Source organism: Sylvia atricapilla, chromosome 1, assembly GCF_009819655.1.
Source record: "Sylvia atricapilla isolate bSylAtr1 chromosome 1, bSylAtr1.pri, whole genome shotgun sequence".
NCBI classification, from domain to species: Eukaryota; Metazoa; Chordata; class Aves; order Passeriformes; family Sylviidae; genus Sylvia; species Sylvia atricapilla.
The window spans coordinates 91,389,185-91,406,452 of NC_089140.1; the positions used below are offsets into that span (position 1 = coordinate 91,389,185).

The 17,268-nt window shown below is 39.6% G+C and overlaps 1 protein-coding gene across 1 annotated transcript in view; it reads left to right on the forward strand.

The window, feature by feature from the left end:
* The window catches only part of TMEFF1 (transmembrane protein with EGF like and two follistatin like domains 1), a 112,514-nt gene that overhangs the window by 79,647 nt on the left and 15,599 nt on the right, over positions 1-17,268 (forward strand). The window contains exon 5 of the mRNA XM_066327709.1: positions 7,957-8,053. Coding sequence (XP_066183806.1) covers positions 7,957-8,053 — 97 coding nt within the window. The remainder of the gene's footprint in view (positions 1-7,956; positions 8,054-17,268) is intronic.

Consider the following 17,268-nt stretch of genomic DNA (forward strand, 5'->3'; position numbering starts at 1 on the left):
GATTGTGTATGCACCAGTGATGCTTGCACACATGGAATGGATGAGCACAGCTGCCTGTGTGCATTCAGGAGGCATTGCAAATGCTGTGCAGATGCACTGTTTGCTGGGGGATTTTTAACTCCGAAAGAAAGTACTGGGAAAGCATCTGAGTTGTGCTCTTCAGTTGCTATTACTCTGCCTGAGACAGTCTCCACTGCTGAAATTAGATGCTGGCCTCATGTTTAGCTAAGATTTGTGCTACTGATTCACACTGTTCTTTTTCATTTTCTGCCTTTCATTGCAGAACAATCTCATTAATGATTCTAAAATTTGACTTCATCCAGATTCTCCCTCCTACTCCCAAACTGTATGATGCTAATGCACTAATTTCTATATTAAAAAAATAAAAGGCAAGCAAATTAGACTTAGAAACAAGAAAAAAAATCCACAAAAGTCTTTTTCCTCAAGGATTGTTTCAGACAATATCTTGCCTTTGTAGTTATCGTGCTACAAGAAAAAAAACACCTAAAGACCATGGAACTGCTGGTTGAGGTTCTCCACAAATCACCTTAGCTGTTACAAATATACTTGATTTTAGGAAAAGAATTAAGAGTGGGAGAATTTTTTCAGTGTCCCTAAATGAGATGAAGTAATATAATTTTTAAGGATGACACAATTGTCTAGTTGCCCTCTGACATTCCGAATGAGCTATTTCCATTTTCTATGCTCTGTTAGCATTGAGTTGTAATAAAATGACCCATTTTTCTAATTTCAGAAGTCTGAAACTTCAATTAGCGTAATAAAAATTGTACTTATGAAACCAAGCAGCTGGGCACTTGTGGCAATGGGTATCCTGAGCCATTTCTGAGAAGAGTATATGCTTGTCAATTCAGAAATGAGACAAAATTTCAAAAATCTTGATACTCTACCATTATGTTTCGCCCCTACAGAAGGTAATGTCAGAGAGCAGAGACTTTAAAGAGTTGCCTAGCTGGGGTCATGGTTGAAGATGGTGAGATCCTTTAAATTTGCATCTAAGATGTGGGCTTCTCTCTGCACTTTCATATGAATCATTCTGTAATTTCCCTGTTCTGAAGAACACAGTCATAAAATTAGGCCCTTTGTTCAGTCAGTATTTTGTTAGACTCTGAGGCAGAACTGCAGAAGGGGAAGGTACAGGCTCAGATTTGTGTTCATCTCTGCCAGTTGTAAATTGCAGCACTATTAGACCTGCTGGATGTATTTCCACAACTTATAGATTGGGGCACAAAAAATTATTCTGAGGAAGTCACATGCACATAAAATGTAGATTGCCAGCCCGTAGCTGCGATGTTTACTTTGTGGTATAATTGTGATATAATAAGGCCTTTGCACAAATGTGTTGAAAACCTTGAGAATTTGTTAGATACACCATGGAAGAGTTAACAAATGGTAAAGGCTTTTCAAGCCAGCCTCTGAGAAACAAATCACTGTCCTAGAAGAGGCAGGTTCTCTGCTCTAGTAATCAACCAACAAGGGTGAGATTTCTAAGTGTCCTACTATGTCCATAGCATTAATTTTTCATTCATTTTGTTCAGTAATTGTCTGTGTACCTGAGCAAAATGCCCCTTTTGATATTAAAAAAGTTGTAATTGTAGTTAGACAGATGGCACCCAATCATTTCAGGCTTTTAAGCTAAGGAAATAACATGCTTGCAATACATATAGCTAAGTTAATTATTATTAAAATAATTTGTTTTGAATTTCTAATCCCTCTGAAATTTAATAGCTGAAGTATCTTGTGATGAACGTCTAGCAGATTGCATTTAGTAATTAATAAATTGATATACAGTATGTGCTTTTTAGCAGGCTGCCATCTGTTCCTTCCCCTCACAGGGGACAACACTTATCCAGTAATTGTCACACAGTCAGGGTGGAATAAACACACACATTTAGAGCCTCGAATATTTTCTATTTTAATTTGTAGTAGTGCCACTGATTTGTTTTAATGTATTTTAATATGACTTGCAGAAACTTAATGGTGATTAGCACCCTGGATGGGAGGTAGCATCATGTCTTTTAGCTATTCCTATAATGGTGAGTGACTTGAAAAGATTTGAGTGCAGATTCCATCACGTGGCTTGTCACTGAGTATCACTTTAGCTTCAAATAGCCCTATTTATTGCTGTCTAGATCCTACTCGTTGTAGGTAAAATTAACACTGAAATAAAACAAGCAAGCAAGAATTGCTGTTGTTATAGCAAAGATTCATCAAGGCAGAGGCAAAGGCCCTAAATGTTCAGGCATTCTGTTGTTGGAGACTTATTCTAAGCAGGTTTTTCAGGGATGCTGGAGCATGCTTGGAAGGATGCTGGAGCCAGAGGCACATAAAAACTCATTCCTTTTCCTTCTAGCACAGGATATGCAGTAAATGAGGACATGTCTCATATACCCTGAACTGGGCCTACAGAAAGGCATCCAGTGTGTTCATGAAATTGTGGGACACCTCCCTTGGCATCTGGTGACTTTCATGCCCTTTGTTTTTACCATCCTCTAGTTATGCTTATTTTCCTTGGTGCTTCCTCTGAAGGTATTACGTCTTCCTTTGAAGAAATAGGAGTTAGCTGCATTTGAAGCACTGGAGTGAATTGGTACTTGAGTTCTCTGACTGGAGGCTTCTGCAGTGTGAAAGCTGATCCAGTCTTGCAGTATGCCAGCTTTTCCTACCCTTATCCACGGCGTCATATGCACAGAGGCAAACCAGAAGTTCCAGTTCTCAGGCGTGTGAAATCCCTCACACCTCACAGGGCTTGTGGTGGTCGGGAGTTCTACAATGCACCACCTCACGTCCTTTGCTTGCAAGTGTTCACATTGTCATTGTCATAAGCACTGGGCAAGCCAATCACCTTGACTGGGTTGTGATTAGGGAACCAATCTCCAAACTCCCTTCCTCCCGGCGCCCCAGTCGTAAGCAGACCCAGCGTCCTCCTGTTAAGGCTGTAATGCCTGCTCTTGCAAAATCCAATTCCAAAGGCTGGTGCCTTTACTGAAGCATGCTTGAAGCAGCAGTATGTGGTCCACACTGGACATGGAAAGGATCTTTCAGCCACATATAGAACTCTGCTGTACCAAGCCAGGCTTTGCTTCTAAGCCAGCTGGGTGGTTGGATAAGAGAGCAAGACCTTCCACACTGCCAAATATTGCTTTTGCAATCCAGCAGCATGGCCAAGAGAATTCAAGACATCACTTGCCAAAACTTTGGGACAGCTGAGGATAGTGTTGCACTTGCTTTAAATATATACTTACACACAAAAAGAGCAGGTTTGCAGCTTTGTTTCAAATTATGGGAACAATCTCCTTTTTAACTAAGTGCATCATTAAAGTTGCCCTTAAAGTTAATGGAATGTAGGATAAGTCACTAAGCTCTGGAGTGAATTGCAGTCCTTAATGTGCAATTCTGTGGACTGTGGTATTTTGAGAGGAATTTCCAGTGCTAGCCGTGCTGAGGGAATCACAGTCAGAAATCTTTTTGAGATTAGTTGATCCCATAAGATACAGTTAAAATCACTATGATCCCAAACCAGTAAGGAACTGGTTTTCAGAGGGGCTTTCCTAGATATTCTATCAAGGGATTCTATCTATATACGGCTACTGAGAAGTAGCAGCTCCCCCCTCGTTACTGGGAGCAGTGATAAATACAAATATACAGCATAGCTCCCTTCCCAAGCTATGCCTTAGGGCAGACCAAACCTCACCTTGACACAGATGGATGCTTTTGCTTTAAGCCTGATTGAAAGCCCTCAGCAGAAACCTAGCCACATTACCATTGTAGGAACACACAAATGAGTTGCTGAGGGAAGCAATTTACTGCTGCCCAATTCCTCTAGAGCTGCTGTCCATTGGCAGGCTCCTACCCTGCAGCTCCTAAGATATAGCTGGCCGTCTTCTGCAGAGGAATAATGACTCGAGGAGAAGTGTGAAGGAGCACAGCTCAGAGAGACAACTGGGAGTCACTGATCCTATCTTTGTGCCTTGTTCCTTTTGAAGGACAGAGCATTAATGAGGCACTGGCCTGAAACATGTAAGAAAACTGAAAAGAGAGGGAAAATGAGCTTTCACTCAACATCAAATTAATATGTCAAGAACAGAATTAATCAAGATACCAACAAAACCAAGAAGAAGAAATTCTGTAATCATCTCTACATCAATATTAGAAGCTTGCATAATAAACAAGAGGAGCCTAAATTGCTCATTTGGGAGCGTATTTTGACCTAATTGTTATTACTGAAACCTGCTGGGAAGATCCGATTGATTGGAATATTAAAATTAATGCCTAAAACCTACGTAGGAACAATCAAATGCGGGGGAGGAAGGAGAAGGGAGAGGCAATATGTCAAGGGATATATTGTCTATTTGAAGATGTTTACAACCAGGGAAACATTCTCTCAAATATTAATGGGTTAACATATTTTAGCAGGATACAGGTGTACAGGTCTGCTATCAATTCAGGTTGAAAACCAATACTCATCTACTCTTTATTGGGGGAGAAGCTCTATTTTCTTGAAGGACTTTTCTTGGTTCCAGCCAGGACAACGTTCATTTTTGCAGTAGCCAGGAGGGGGCATGGTCAGGAGCCAGAAGTTTTTCCTGTACCACCTTGCATCATTGATGGGGGCAGGGGAAAGGGAGTTTTTTCTGGAAGGAATAGCTCCTTTCTGGGTCAGGAAAGCATGGCTGCAGTCAGGTTGGGCTCTGCAGTGAGCATTTTAGCATGTGAATCACTCTCTCTTCTGTGTGCTTTTGTTATTAATGTTGTTGGTGTTACTGTTCATTTTCTTATCTCATTACTGTCTCCAGTAAATTGTTCTTGCCTCAGCCCACGAGTTTTACCTTTTGTGCCTGGAATTTACCACTCCATCCCATCACAGGAGCAAAGAGGAGGGGAGAGCAGAGCCAGTGAGCAGCACATGATTTAGAGAGTCCTGATGGGGACACTGAATGGGGAATATCACTCCTAAACCACAACAGGACATCAGTGTCTGATATATGCAGTGTCTGATACTGTTACTGTTAAACCATAATGCAGCTAGTAGTGAAAGATGCTTCTGAATATTGTAGGTAACCGATACACATGAAGTCCAGCAAGTTCTGATCAATTAAAAAAACAAAAGTCACAGTTTTTTATAAAACAAACCTAATTTTAAAAGGTAGAGAAAGCAATTTTAGAAAGGGGTTGGGGAAAGGAGAGAGAGAGAATTTTACATCAAATAGTATGTAGGAACAATGAACAAGTAGCTGTGGGCTGTGATTCTGAAAATAAAACAGTGTTGGGACATTCACAGGAAGCAGAACTAGAGCTCAAGAGGAAGGGTGCATATGTTGCGTGAGCTTCTGTGTGTTACTTCTTTTGCTCCATTGTAAAATTGAAATGCTAATAATGCAGTAGAAGTGCTCAGTAAAGCATTCTGGTTTCATTTGTAGTCAAGTCAGATAGTATAAATGGGACATGATGAAATATTTTCCATGCTAGTGGTACCATAGAAGGATACCAAGCATCTAACATGGAAATATTTTGTAACCAACAGATTTGCCAGATTTGCACCTGGAAAGTTTAAAAATGGGTGGTATAGAATTCTCTAGGCTGTTTATGACCTTTTGTCTCTTTTTCTTCAGTAGAATAATGATAAATAGTATACAAATATTTTCAGAAAAGATAAATGTGATGACTGGGGGGCAAGGGCCTCTCATTCTGGCACCTATGAGAAGAATAGCAGTGAAATAGAAGGCATAAAGATCAACTGAGTACAGAATTAAGTGAGGGAAAAAATATTAATGCCAGTCACTATGAGTTCATGGAAATCCTTTATTGAGAAAATTAACATTTTTTAAACTGATTTTTCCAAGAAAGGCATTTGTACAACATAACATTTTATTTAAGCATACCACCACCGAGCCATAAATAACCTTTCTCGGTCATATGTGATGTTTAACCTCATACAAGTCTAAGTAACTAGCGAGCACAGCATCCACACAGTGCACATCTAACGTGGAAAAATACTGCAAATCAATAGATCATAAAATGTTAAGGAGTTGGTAGAAAATGAGTGTTTCTAGAGACTGTTCTTGGCCTCGTGACCTTTTCCACTGGTGACCTGGGAGCAAATCAGTCAGCCCTGCTTTGGTGTGGATGACAGAGAACAGGTCACTGAGCTAACAGGATGCATAAGCAGGCAGGATTTTAATGTCTGAGGACATTTATCTGTAGCAAGTCCAAGACCTAGGTAATTTTTCCTTGATGTCAGGAAAACATCTCTCCTACAGACTGTTGACCCTGAAAAGTATTCATTGGGGAATAAAGTGGATAATAAAGTGAATATGATTGTCAGTGCAGGAAAATGATCAGCAAGTAATATGATTGTTGGATGTTTAAAGAGAAGAATGTCACAAATGGTATTTGACTTTGATGGCAAGTTTTCTGGAACAATATGTCCAGCTCTTGTACCTGAACTCCAGAAGGTGTCAATGTGCTGCAAAGGGCATCAAGGGTCATAAGAACAGAAAAAGAAGTGGAAATACCATGAATGAAAGCAGTGCCATTTGTTTAACTTATTCAAACCGTAGGGGATCATTTATTAGCATGGAAAAGTGAAATCTGACACTAAAGGACACTTGAAAATGCCAAATATAGGCATAGGAATGTGGCACCTGGAAAGAAGGAGAAATCAAATAAGATGTGCATTTGTAAAGATAAAAGCAGATGACCTCAACTGCAACTTGATAAAAGTAGTGATAGAATTTCTACAGCAGGAATTTTGTTTGATAGGTAATAATCTCTGGAAAACGCATGGCATACTTTAGACACAAGCTAGTTATCTTGTGGGTCCCACCTACACTATTGTTCATGGAAACACAGCCCCACAGGTCAGAGGGAGAGCCTCCCTGCAGCCAAGATCCCGGGAAATTAGGAAGAGCTGTTGTGGATTTCTTTTTCCTGTTTGTATTTAAAGAATGTAAACTCAGCTGTTTCACTGGCAGTGTTTGATTTACTGTTGCCACAGCAGATAAAGCTGCCATGAGGAAAGGAATGGAATCACTTTGATCTCCATCCATCCGGCAGCCTGGTGCAGTCAGCTGTGCACCACCACCATATTGTGATACTTTAAGTGGATCTCGGCTCCCTCTGCAGATTTCTGTGGTTCTTTTCCTTCCTTTCACATACCTGGCTCTCTGTCATCACTTTGTTAAAAAACAAAAATAGGAGTGTCTAATGGTAGTGAAACAGTAAGGGTATAATTTATTTCTCTTTTACTTGGTGAAGACTTTTGATGTCCATGTCAACAGCAAAATTATTGTAGGTATTTTTAGGATCAGAATATTTGACATATTAATTTTACTTCTTAGGATACATAGCATTTCTACCAGATTCTTGCTAGGATGACTTTTTACTTTTATTCCTGTAGAACTAAACAAAGTAGCCTGGAAAATACACCACAGCATATGACATATGAGCACAGTCTAATCTCATAGTCAGGAATCAAAAAGGGGAAAAAATGCAAGCAGTAACCTTGCATAAGGATATCTGTAATTAAAGACTGTCACAGAAAATAGTATTTAAATCCCCAGTACCTAATATTCAAGGACATCTAAAGGGACAGGGTTTATACATTATCAGTGGCAATTAAGAGTAAATGTGACTGGGATACATGTCAATGCCAGTTATGTGCCTGGTGAAGCGGGAATAAATAAAAATGACTGAAATAAGAACAAAGGAAGAGCCAATCAATGACGCATTAGTGTTTTCAGGGGTGCTTTTCTATCACTGGTAAGGTTCTACCAAACTCCAATTGACAGGCTTTCAAAAAGGGAGCACTATTAAGGTTAATAGCTTTAGTATACGATAGCTTTATGTTGACAGTATTCCTGAAGGCAAATGGATTTAGGTAAGCAAAAACAGAGCTTAATTTGAAAGTCATGCTTTCTGGTTTGTCTTTTTTTTCAGAGTATGAAGGATCTGGGACAGAAGTTCAGAGAAAACACTCAAAATGTGGAGTTTGCAAATATAGGGCTGAGTGTGACGAAGATGCAGAGAATGTTGGGTATGTAATGTTTTCCCTAACAATATCACTGAACAAAAAGGAAAAAAGATGTTAAAAGTACATGATTGTCTGCTTGACTATGTTTGTTCTCACTAACTGAAGCTTTAGTGCCATCCAGTAATAATGTGTTGATATATGTTTGTAAAGGACAAACCATCTGCAGTTGAAAAGTAGTGGGGGAAAACAACAGAGAGTGGTACTGGAAAATCTTTAGCTGATATTTTTCAGACATATAGCCTTGATTTGTTTTATCCTGCCAACAAAACAACTCAAAAACCAAACAGGAATGCAAAACAAATACTGATTATTCGACCCTGAGATTTTTTTTCTCTATGTTCTCCTTGTTCATAAAGTATTACATGCAGTTATTTCCATCAGTGCTAACCTTGGACCTAAACATGAAGTTGAACTGGGGATTTTGGCCAGTCAGATATTCCGCTGTGGTATTTGATCTCTTAGACGCCCCTGCCTTAGATGCCAGGGGGAACTGAATGAAAAATATTAAATATTGTCAAAGTTCAAAACAAATTATCAAGAATCCAGAGGCTTTTAAAGACAATTCATAGTGCAGAAGCAGATGCACCAAATTTCCCCACTCAAGGTACTGGGTTCTATAACACCCCAGCTGCCCAGGCTCTGTGTGGCTCTCATAAGGGGCAGAGGTATCATGAAGGAAAGGGTTTCTTCAGACAGTCCCATGAGGGTTTAAGGGGTTTTTAGGGAATTAAAAGAAGTCCTGTCTGCTGATGGGGTTTTGTTTTCTAACAGCCTGGCAGTGACCACCAGTATGGAATAAGGTTTATTTGGATCTGGGCTGGTGGCAGGTACTGGGGTCACAGCTGCAGACACAGTGCATGGAGGTGTTTGAGAGGCAAAAATGATACATTTTTGTGTCCACAGAGGGAACAGCATCTCAGAATAACAGTGCCTGAACATCACTAATGGGAGAAAACATCACTCTCCCTTTTCTTGTCTTCCAGCTGGAATCCATTTAATGTTGAAATATGTTTAATTGCAGAAGGTTTTATTACAGGATACCAGCATGAAGACATCTGAGTCAGTAAAGCAGCTTAGCACTAATATTCAAGACGTGTGTTCAAGATTAAATTGTAGAATACAAGGGAAAGCAAAATGGTAATAGTGCTCATGAATACTAGCACAATACTTAGCATTTCATAAAATGCCATAGTACTGAAGCCAGCTTGCTCTTTCCAGGAGGGAGACAAATGAGCTAGAGCTGTTTTTTATAATACTAATAATCTTCTGGAATATTGACTTGGTCTGCTTCATTTATGACTGGAAAGATAGTATAGATGAGCTCGATGAGCTCTATATATACATACATACATACATATATATATATATATATATATATGCACTGAGATGAGCTTTTGGCTTTGGAAAATAAATCCTGAAGCATTCAACTTCAGTAAAAGCTTGCCTAGTCTTTCTGCACTTGTAGAGCTGGCATTCCTGCAGCTATATATTATCTATAAGAAAATTAGGATAACGCTGAGGAGGGCAGAAGATCTATTCTCTACATCCTACTCATACGAAAAGAAACCAGTTCCCACTTTTTGACTACAGGCAGAGAGTGCCTTTTTGCCTCTAAGATTGCCGTAATTAGTCCTCATTTAAAAAAATAGTGGAAACAAGAACTTTTATGTAGAAAATGCTCAAAAGTTAGAAAATATTACCATGTAGGTTATTTGCAATTTATTGAATAATATTTTTCCATTCTATATGGGAATTTAATATAATTTAATTTTTTCCCAGTGCCTTTAACCATTAAAACAGGCTTCAGTGATATTGACACTTAGCCATGGATAAATCAGGGTGTGTTAACACAGATTTCCTTCAGAAAGCTGATTTTGACAAGTCACAAGCAAGTCACGAGCAAGTCACAAAGTGGCTAAAGTTGAATATAGGAGTTGGCATATCTTTTTTCATAAAATCAAAACAGTTATTTACCTGGCAGAAGCAAGATGGGATTGAAATCTTCTGTTTGGGAAACTTCTGTAGAACAGCCTCTTATATCTGCTTTTATGTCTAAATTTTATTCTCTTTCTCACTGAGTTTCAGTGTGGGCTTTGATATCACAAAATTATATCATGATGTATAAAGTTACTGGCAATACAAATTTATTTCATTATAAGTATAAGCATTGCTAGTCTGAATTCTCATTTAATTCAAATTTGCACTAGATTACATACACTATCACCCCTAATTATAGCGAATCAGAAAACACCCTAATCTCATAAAAATATTATGGTTTGGTTTTCCTTTTTAAGACATAAGAATGGCCACTGAAACTTTTTTCAGAGTGTGGTAATGCCTACTGAACCACAAAGAAAAATACAGTTAGTTCCATTCATGTGGGTTTATTAGGCCTGGACAGCCTTTACTTGCACCTTATGATGTTAAGACACTTAACAGAGTGATCCATGTGATAACAGAAGGCATTTAAAGAAAATTTTGCTGCATTATAGTAACTGGATGAGTTAGCTGAACTGTCCCCTAATGTTAAGTAGATAATTTCAATTTCAAGCCATATTTACAATACAAGCAGTAAACACACGGTTTTGAAATTTTTTCAGCCTCTTTTCCAAGCTGTGCAATCTGAGGCACCAGATCCTTCTGCTCCAACTGCAAAATAGTATCTGTACTCCTCATTTATCAGTAAGGAAATTAATTTATAGGTAAAATGTTTAGTGAATTGGTGGGAAGGGTGTCACACATGCCACTGCATGTTGAGTGGTTTGAGGTAAATGAATTTGAGCTGGAATTAATGAGGAATCCCAGGACCTGCCAAGAGGCCAGCCACAATAGCCTAGGGAGCAGAATATGCAAATTTTCTCCCAATAATGGAAAAATCCTGCTAAAGATAATTTTATTCTCTGCAGAATGTGGTTTGTCTTTTGGGTATGGAAAGCTGTGCAAAAAAATGGGGGTACCTGATGTTTTCAGTGAAAACTTTAGGCTGATCTTCACAACAGAGAAGCAGAAGCAAGACCATTTGTCATTTCCTGATTTTTTAGAGTTGAACTTCCAGGTCCTTAGTGTTGTCTAAGCAGGTCCTTTCTTCTCAGAGGTGCACAGTGATATCATGAAGGGCAAGAGACACATGTCAAAGCATGGTAAATTTTGGATTGTCATAATGGAAAATGTTTCTACCATGAGGGTGGTTGGATACTCCAACAATGTGTCTGGCATTTCCATGGAGATGGTCTGAACTTGATCAGACACAGCCTTGGGACTTTCTTTGAACAGGGGCTGGGACTAGATGATCTCTGCACATCTCTTAAGGCTAAATTAATCTGTGAATCTGTGTAATTACTGAATCTTGGTGCATTTTTACAGCAAATTTCAAGATTGGTTGTACAGAGCTGAGATTTGTGCCATATTACAAGTAACTGAAGTCAATTTTTTGTTGCTCTTAAACTGCATTTTTCCCTTTGAAAAAGTTACAGATTTTTAATTTTCATGCTTGGTGTTAAAGCATTATGTCTATCTCTTGATCAAAAATGGTACATATGTTTTTATTGCACTAGATCACACGTAGTTTGAAGAAATCAGGCTTTGCACAGGGTTTTAGATTTCTATCTTCATTTTGTTTGATTTCACAAAAACATTATGTGTCTAAGCCAGAAGTGGAAACAATGCATAGTAAACTGAATACAAATGTATAAAGGACTTTATGATTTCCACTGCTTCTATGAAAAATTTTGATATTGATTCTAGGCAGAGTGGTTGATATCCAGAAAGAGAGTCCGAGGCGAGGGTTGTTATAAAAACAGCACATTTGGAAAATTTGTATTCAGCTATATGCAAATCAATACATTATTTCTTTATCTAAACTTAGAAAGGAAACAGGTTGAGAATCTGGTTGATATCACAGAAATATATTTGTCCATATTTTTCTATTTTTTTCCTACACCTTTTAAGTATTTTAAAGAGTTGTTAGTTTGTGGTCAGTCTTTTTAAGGGCATCAACAATCACTTGTGGATGCACTAAATTGCTTAAACACATAACATGTCGTTTGCCTGAACAGTGATTTTCTGTAGGTCTGAGGTAACAGGATGCAAAGAACAGGATTCACATGGCTTGGGTGGGACTTTTTTCCCATTTAGTGACAAAACTGAAACAGGTTGTATACATCATGGTAAAAGCTGCTGCCTGACACCATTCAGTCAGTGTCTGCCTTTCTCCTCTGACTGTCAAATGTCTCTCTGGCCAGAAGCTTCCTCCTCTGTTGAAAAGACAACATATTGTGCATAGTGGTGCAAAATGTGTGCACAAGAGGTTGGTAGACTTATACTCTTGTGTGAGAAAGTGGCCAGAAGCCCAAAAAACATAGGTAGTATGAATGTGGTTGTGTGTTTTCTGCTGGAATTTTAATTAGAAGTGCAGTCGTGTTGAGAAGTGGACACAGAGGTGGCAGCACAAAGCTTGGGCCCATCTAGAGCTGATGGGGTAGATTCTGCAGGTCACAAACATACATGGTTTGCTCTTGATATACTCCCAGGTATCCAGACTTGTTCTTCAGCACACACTGGGCTTTTCAGTTCTACTGACTGTTCATGAGATAAACCATCCTATCAGTACACAAGCAAAAGATAGGATCTCTAGAGGGTCTGTGCTCCTGCCCTGTGCTGCAACCAGGGATAATTCATTCATGTGAGCTCGAGGACTTCTCCAGGAGAGCTCTGACCATCTCCATGAGGAAAGACTTCACAGCTGGGCATATCTGTTCAAGGGCTAAACTCCTCTCACTTTGGAATAATTTCCTCATGTTTAATCAGAATATCTTTTTTGGCAACTTGCAACTGTTGTCTTTCACTCCTCTTCGTGTACCTCTGAGAAGAGCCTCACTCTCATCTCCTCAATAACCCCTCTTAGTGTTGTCTTCTCCAGGCTGAAGAGGTGCAGTGCCCCCAGCCATTCCTCAGAACAGCCCACACTCCATCCCTCTACCCATCACAGCATCTCGCTGCTGCAGCCTCCCAGTTTCTCAGAGTGTTTGCTGTTACTGGCGGGTTCCAAAACAGAACAGAGTGCCTCACATGGGACCTCATGAGTGGTGAATGAAGGACAGGAGTCACTTCCCTTGCTCTGCTGGTGACCCTCCTGTGATGAAGCCCCCCAGCCTGCTGCTCTCCTGGACCCTCAGGTCCTTTTCTGCTGGTCCACCCACAATCTGTCCTGTGGCAGTGTGACTGGTGTCCTGTCATCTTCAGACCTCTAGGGGTTCTTCCATCTTTTCAAGGCCCTAGTTGAGTTGACTTTCTTTTTTGTTTTGTTGTTTTTCTGGGTTTTTTTGTCTTTGATAAGGAAATCATTAACTTAAAAATAGCCTCACTGTAAAAATTCAAGTTTATCATGTTCTCAGTTTTACCTATTTTTTTTAGCAGATGAAATATGGAAATGAGATTCTGAGCACATTCAGTCTTTTTTTAATTAGTGTACTATGCTGTCAAAGATATGTTTTGACTTATAATGTAGATTTTCAAGAAGAATTGACAGCTGATCTCCATGTAGACCTTTTGAGATTAACATTTTATGATATTTACTTTGGAAAGCAAAGGTGCCTCAGCAATATATAGATTCAACTGGCCTATAATTTACATAGTGTCTGTCTTCACAAAGGCCAAACCAGAATTTCAGTAGTCTTGGTATTACAGTTAGAAATGCCAGTGTGGACATTTCAAACTCCTAGTCTCTGCCTTGTCTATATAATTTGTCCTCCAGAGAAAGATTTGGCCTGTTTGAAGTCTGTTATGCAAGTTTATACTCACCTCTTTTAACCCCTTTTTCATTCATTTACCAGTTTTTATTAAAATTAACTTTTTAGGATATGATATTGTATGTAGGTACTCATAAGGAAGGGTTTCTAAATCCTGTGTGAATGGAATTCACAGCTTTCAGATCCAACTGAAAAAAAGAAATCCTAAGTATTTGTGTGCAAAACAACCATTCAGACAATAGAGAAAATCAACATAAACAAGGGATTTAAAATTGTGTCGTAGGATTATGAATTATGAAAATCTGAGTGCAGGATATTCTGAGATGAGAGGAAGAGCATAATGATATTTTCACTATATTGGCTATTAGGAAATTGAATAGATCCTAGATGGTCTGGTTTTTTTAATGTATATTTTTAATGTTCTTTGCAGCAGTGCGTGCCAAGTCTTTGAAGGTTCAGGTTATTTGATGGTGGAGGGAGGGTTGGGCTGCTTTTGAGAGAGGAAACATCAGTTCACTGTGGATGCTGTGAGAAGCTAACTGCAGTAAAGACTAAATTTCTGAAGTGGTCAGAGAGAGCCATGCCATGAAAAAGGAAATGTAGGGAAAGGGATGTCTGGAAAATAGCTGAAGCTTATGGTATTCAAAGGGTGTTCAAAATTGCTGGACAGAAGTAAAGACAGAGTGTTATAGCCAGGCACAAAGAAGCTTTGTAGAATTGAATTCTACTTCTCTTTTGCTATAAAGGGATTTTAAAAACATTCCAAAAATCTGATGAAGATTCAAATCCAGTCAAATAGGTAGAAAAAAAATCACTTTGAAATCCAGATTTTCTTAGTTCAGGTTTCATCTGGGAAGAACTGCACACAAGGGAAGAAGCATCAAATGAAAGGTAATCCTTCATTTGGCATGGTTATATTCTTAACTGCAATTGCAACACCCCTGCTATTTCAATTCACCTAAATTTATTCCATCAAGCATACCCTTATCCATCTGTGTGCATTTCACACACTTTTTTTACTCTAGTGTTTCCATTTTACATTTGTAAGCAGGTTGTGCCAATGAATTGTTGAGTACCTGAGAACCCTCACTGTTGTCAGCTGGGAAGGGATAGCAAGCAAGACCTGTGAGGCCAGGCCAGAAAAATACCTTTGTGAGCAAGTCCCAGGTGGGCATAAATGCAGCAGCCTGATCTGTTGGTTGGAAATGCCAATGTCTCCCTGTAGCCAAGCCCGCTCCACAAGTCAGTCATGCTTTTCCTTTCTTTTTTTTTTTTTTTTTTTTTCCTTCTTTTTTCTTTGAACCTACCACGGTTTTTAAGCACACAGAACTTCCAACAGACCACGTACACCTTGAAGCCTGAAAACAAAAGGGAGCCTTGAAATGTGTTCTGATCTCTGGGGATCTAATTAATTTACTAATAGCAGCAGGTGCTCTTACAGCCTGAGCTTGTCACTTCATTTTACTAAGCACGTTTGCTTTGTTACACCTAGTAGCCCCTAAAAAAGGAGTTGTACAGCCTCATTTCTTGCTTATTAAAACCACCCAAAAAGTCTGCTTAGTTTAATTATATCACTTTGTACCTTCTTGAAATTCAAATGCTTTTCTGTTTAACTAGTGGTGTTAATGAATGATATGCACACAACTTCCAAAAGCACATTTTCACAGCAAGCTGGTGCCTTTTTTCTAAAGGTGTCAGCTCTCTGATGACAGGTGACAAAATTCAGGGACGTTTTCTGTATACCCTAGTACATCAGGGAAACATTTGAATATATCCTGTTGACTTTCCTGGGCTAAGTGAGAGAAATGATCTGTTGAGGACATTAAGCAGGAACCTCCTCCAGCAAGACTTCAATTTGGAGCATTAACCACGTGTTTAAACCCTTTTGGTTAAAACCAATAGGAAGGTTATAGTGAAGAAAATGTTTGTAGGGCTCTCACTCCTTTTATTCTAGTGTGGCTTTTACAGCAAGCTTTTCCAGCAAAAATTTGAAGCACTCATTTACTTCTTTCTTGTATGAAGCTTCAAGCACATTCAAGATGTCCTTAATACACAATACTGCTAAGTGACTTTACCTGAAGTGACTAACTCTTTTCTTCTGAATTTTACAGTTAAGGTTCACTCTTTTCCTGGGTGCCCCTCTTGTGTTTCTCCCAAGTGTCCCTGCTCCCCCTTCATGATCTCGAGCTTTTCCTGCCCTGCATTTGTGAGCAGCTCTCTGCATTGTCCTTATGTTCTCTCTGTGCTCTCTCCCCAGCAGGAGAGAGACTTCAGGAAACAGATTACAATATGAAACTGCAATTTTGTGTTCAGTTTCAGTCTTAGCTGTGAAGGAAAACAGTACTTGGTGCCTCTTACAGGTTTGCCTGCTTGCAAAGTCCTCTGATAAGATTTTTGCACTTCAAAATACCACTTTTAGCTCATTCTCACTGTCAGCTGTGTCTTCTCACATTGTGTGCTTCTTGTGTGGTCTGTGGTATGGTTCAGACCTGTGGGCTCTGCTTGGTAGCCTTGAGCTTTGACTTTTGCTTGGCTTTGGCTCCCAAACTGGCTGGTGGGGGAAGCTGGCTTCCACCAAGCAGTTGGATTTCCTGTCATCTCAGTACCAAGCTGTTATCTGCCCTCTGTAACTCTCTGACGTCAGGATATAACATATTTTCAGTATTTCATACTGGGATTGTTGACAGTTCTTCCAATACTTTCCTGAGCCGCTCTTCTGTTTCAGTCTGTGGTGTCCTGTCCCTTCACAGGGACTCAGGCTCCAGTTTTAAAGTGTTTGATGTGCAGCATCAGAGCAGTAACTTGCTCTCCCATGGTTTTACCTTCTTTCACAAACACCAAGCAGTTAAAAACAACATTCTTTTCATGTTTTCTATCAAGAGCAACACTCCCCATATGTCACTGCTCTCATCTCACAATTTGGCACTTCCCGCAGTCCCGACGGTATTTTCGGTCCAGTGGAAACAGTCTATGAGCAAGGACAAAGTCTGCACACTATGCAGACTCTCTGATGAATGCAGGTTTCTAACACGTGCTCCCTCTCTGCCACCCCACTGCATCTGTGGAGGCCCTTTTCCCTTCAGACCGTTGCGCTCAAGCCACGTCCTGTCCTTAACTTCTTCTCTTTCACCCCTCTGAAAGGCTTCAGAGGTTTCTGTTGGAATAAAAGTTTCAATTTTTTCAAAGTACATCAGTCCAGTTCAACTGTTCATTGCCCCACAGTGCACTAAAACCCCCTGTTTTACATGTCAGACAGCTCTGCCAAGGGAGCAGTGACTAACAGGCCACTTGGCATCATGGTCTTAGGCAAAGAAGTAGCTAATGGCACCAGGCAGAAAGTCAGATACATGTGAGAGGGGTCAATATGTGAAATTTCTGTACATTGAAGAGGTGGTTAGAGATAAGACTGAGACTGTTAATGACAAAACCAGGGTCAGGAATCCAGAAGCACCCCTAAAGCAAGGGCCTGAC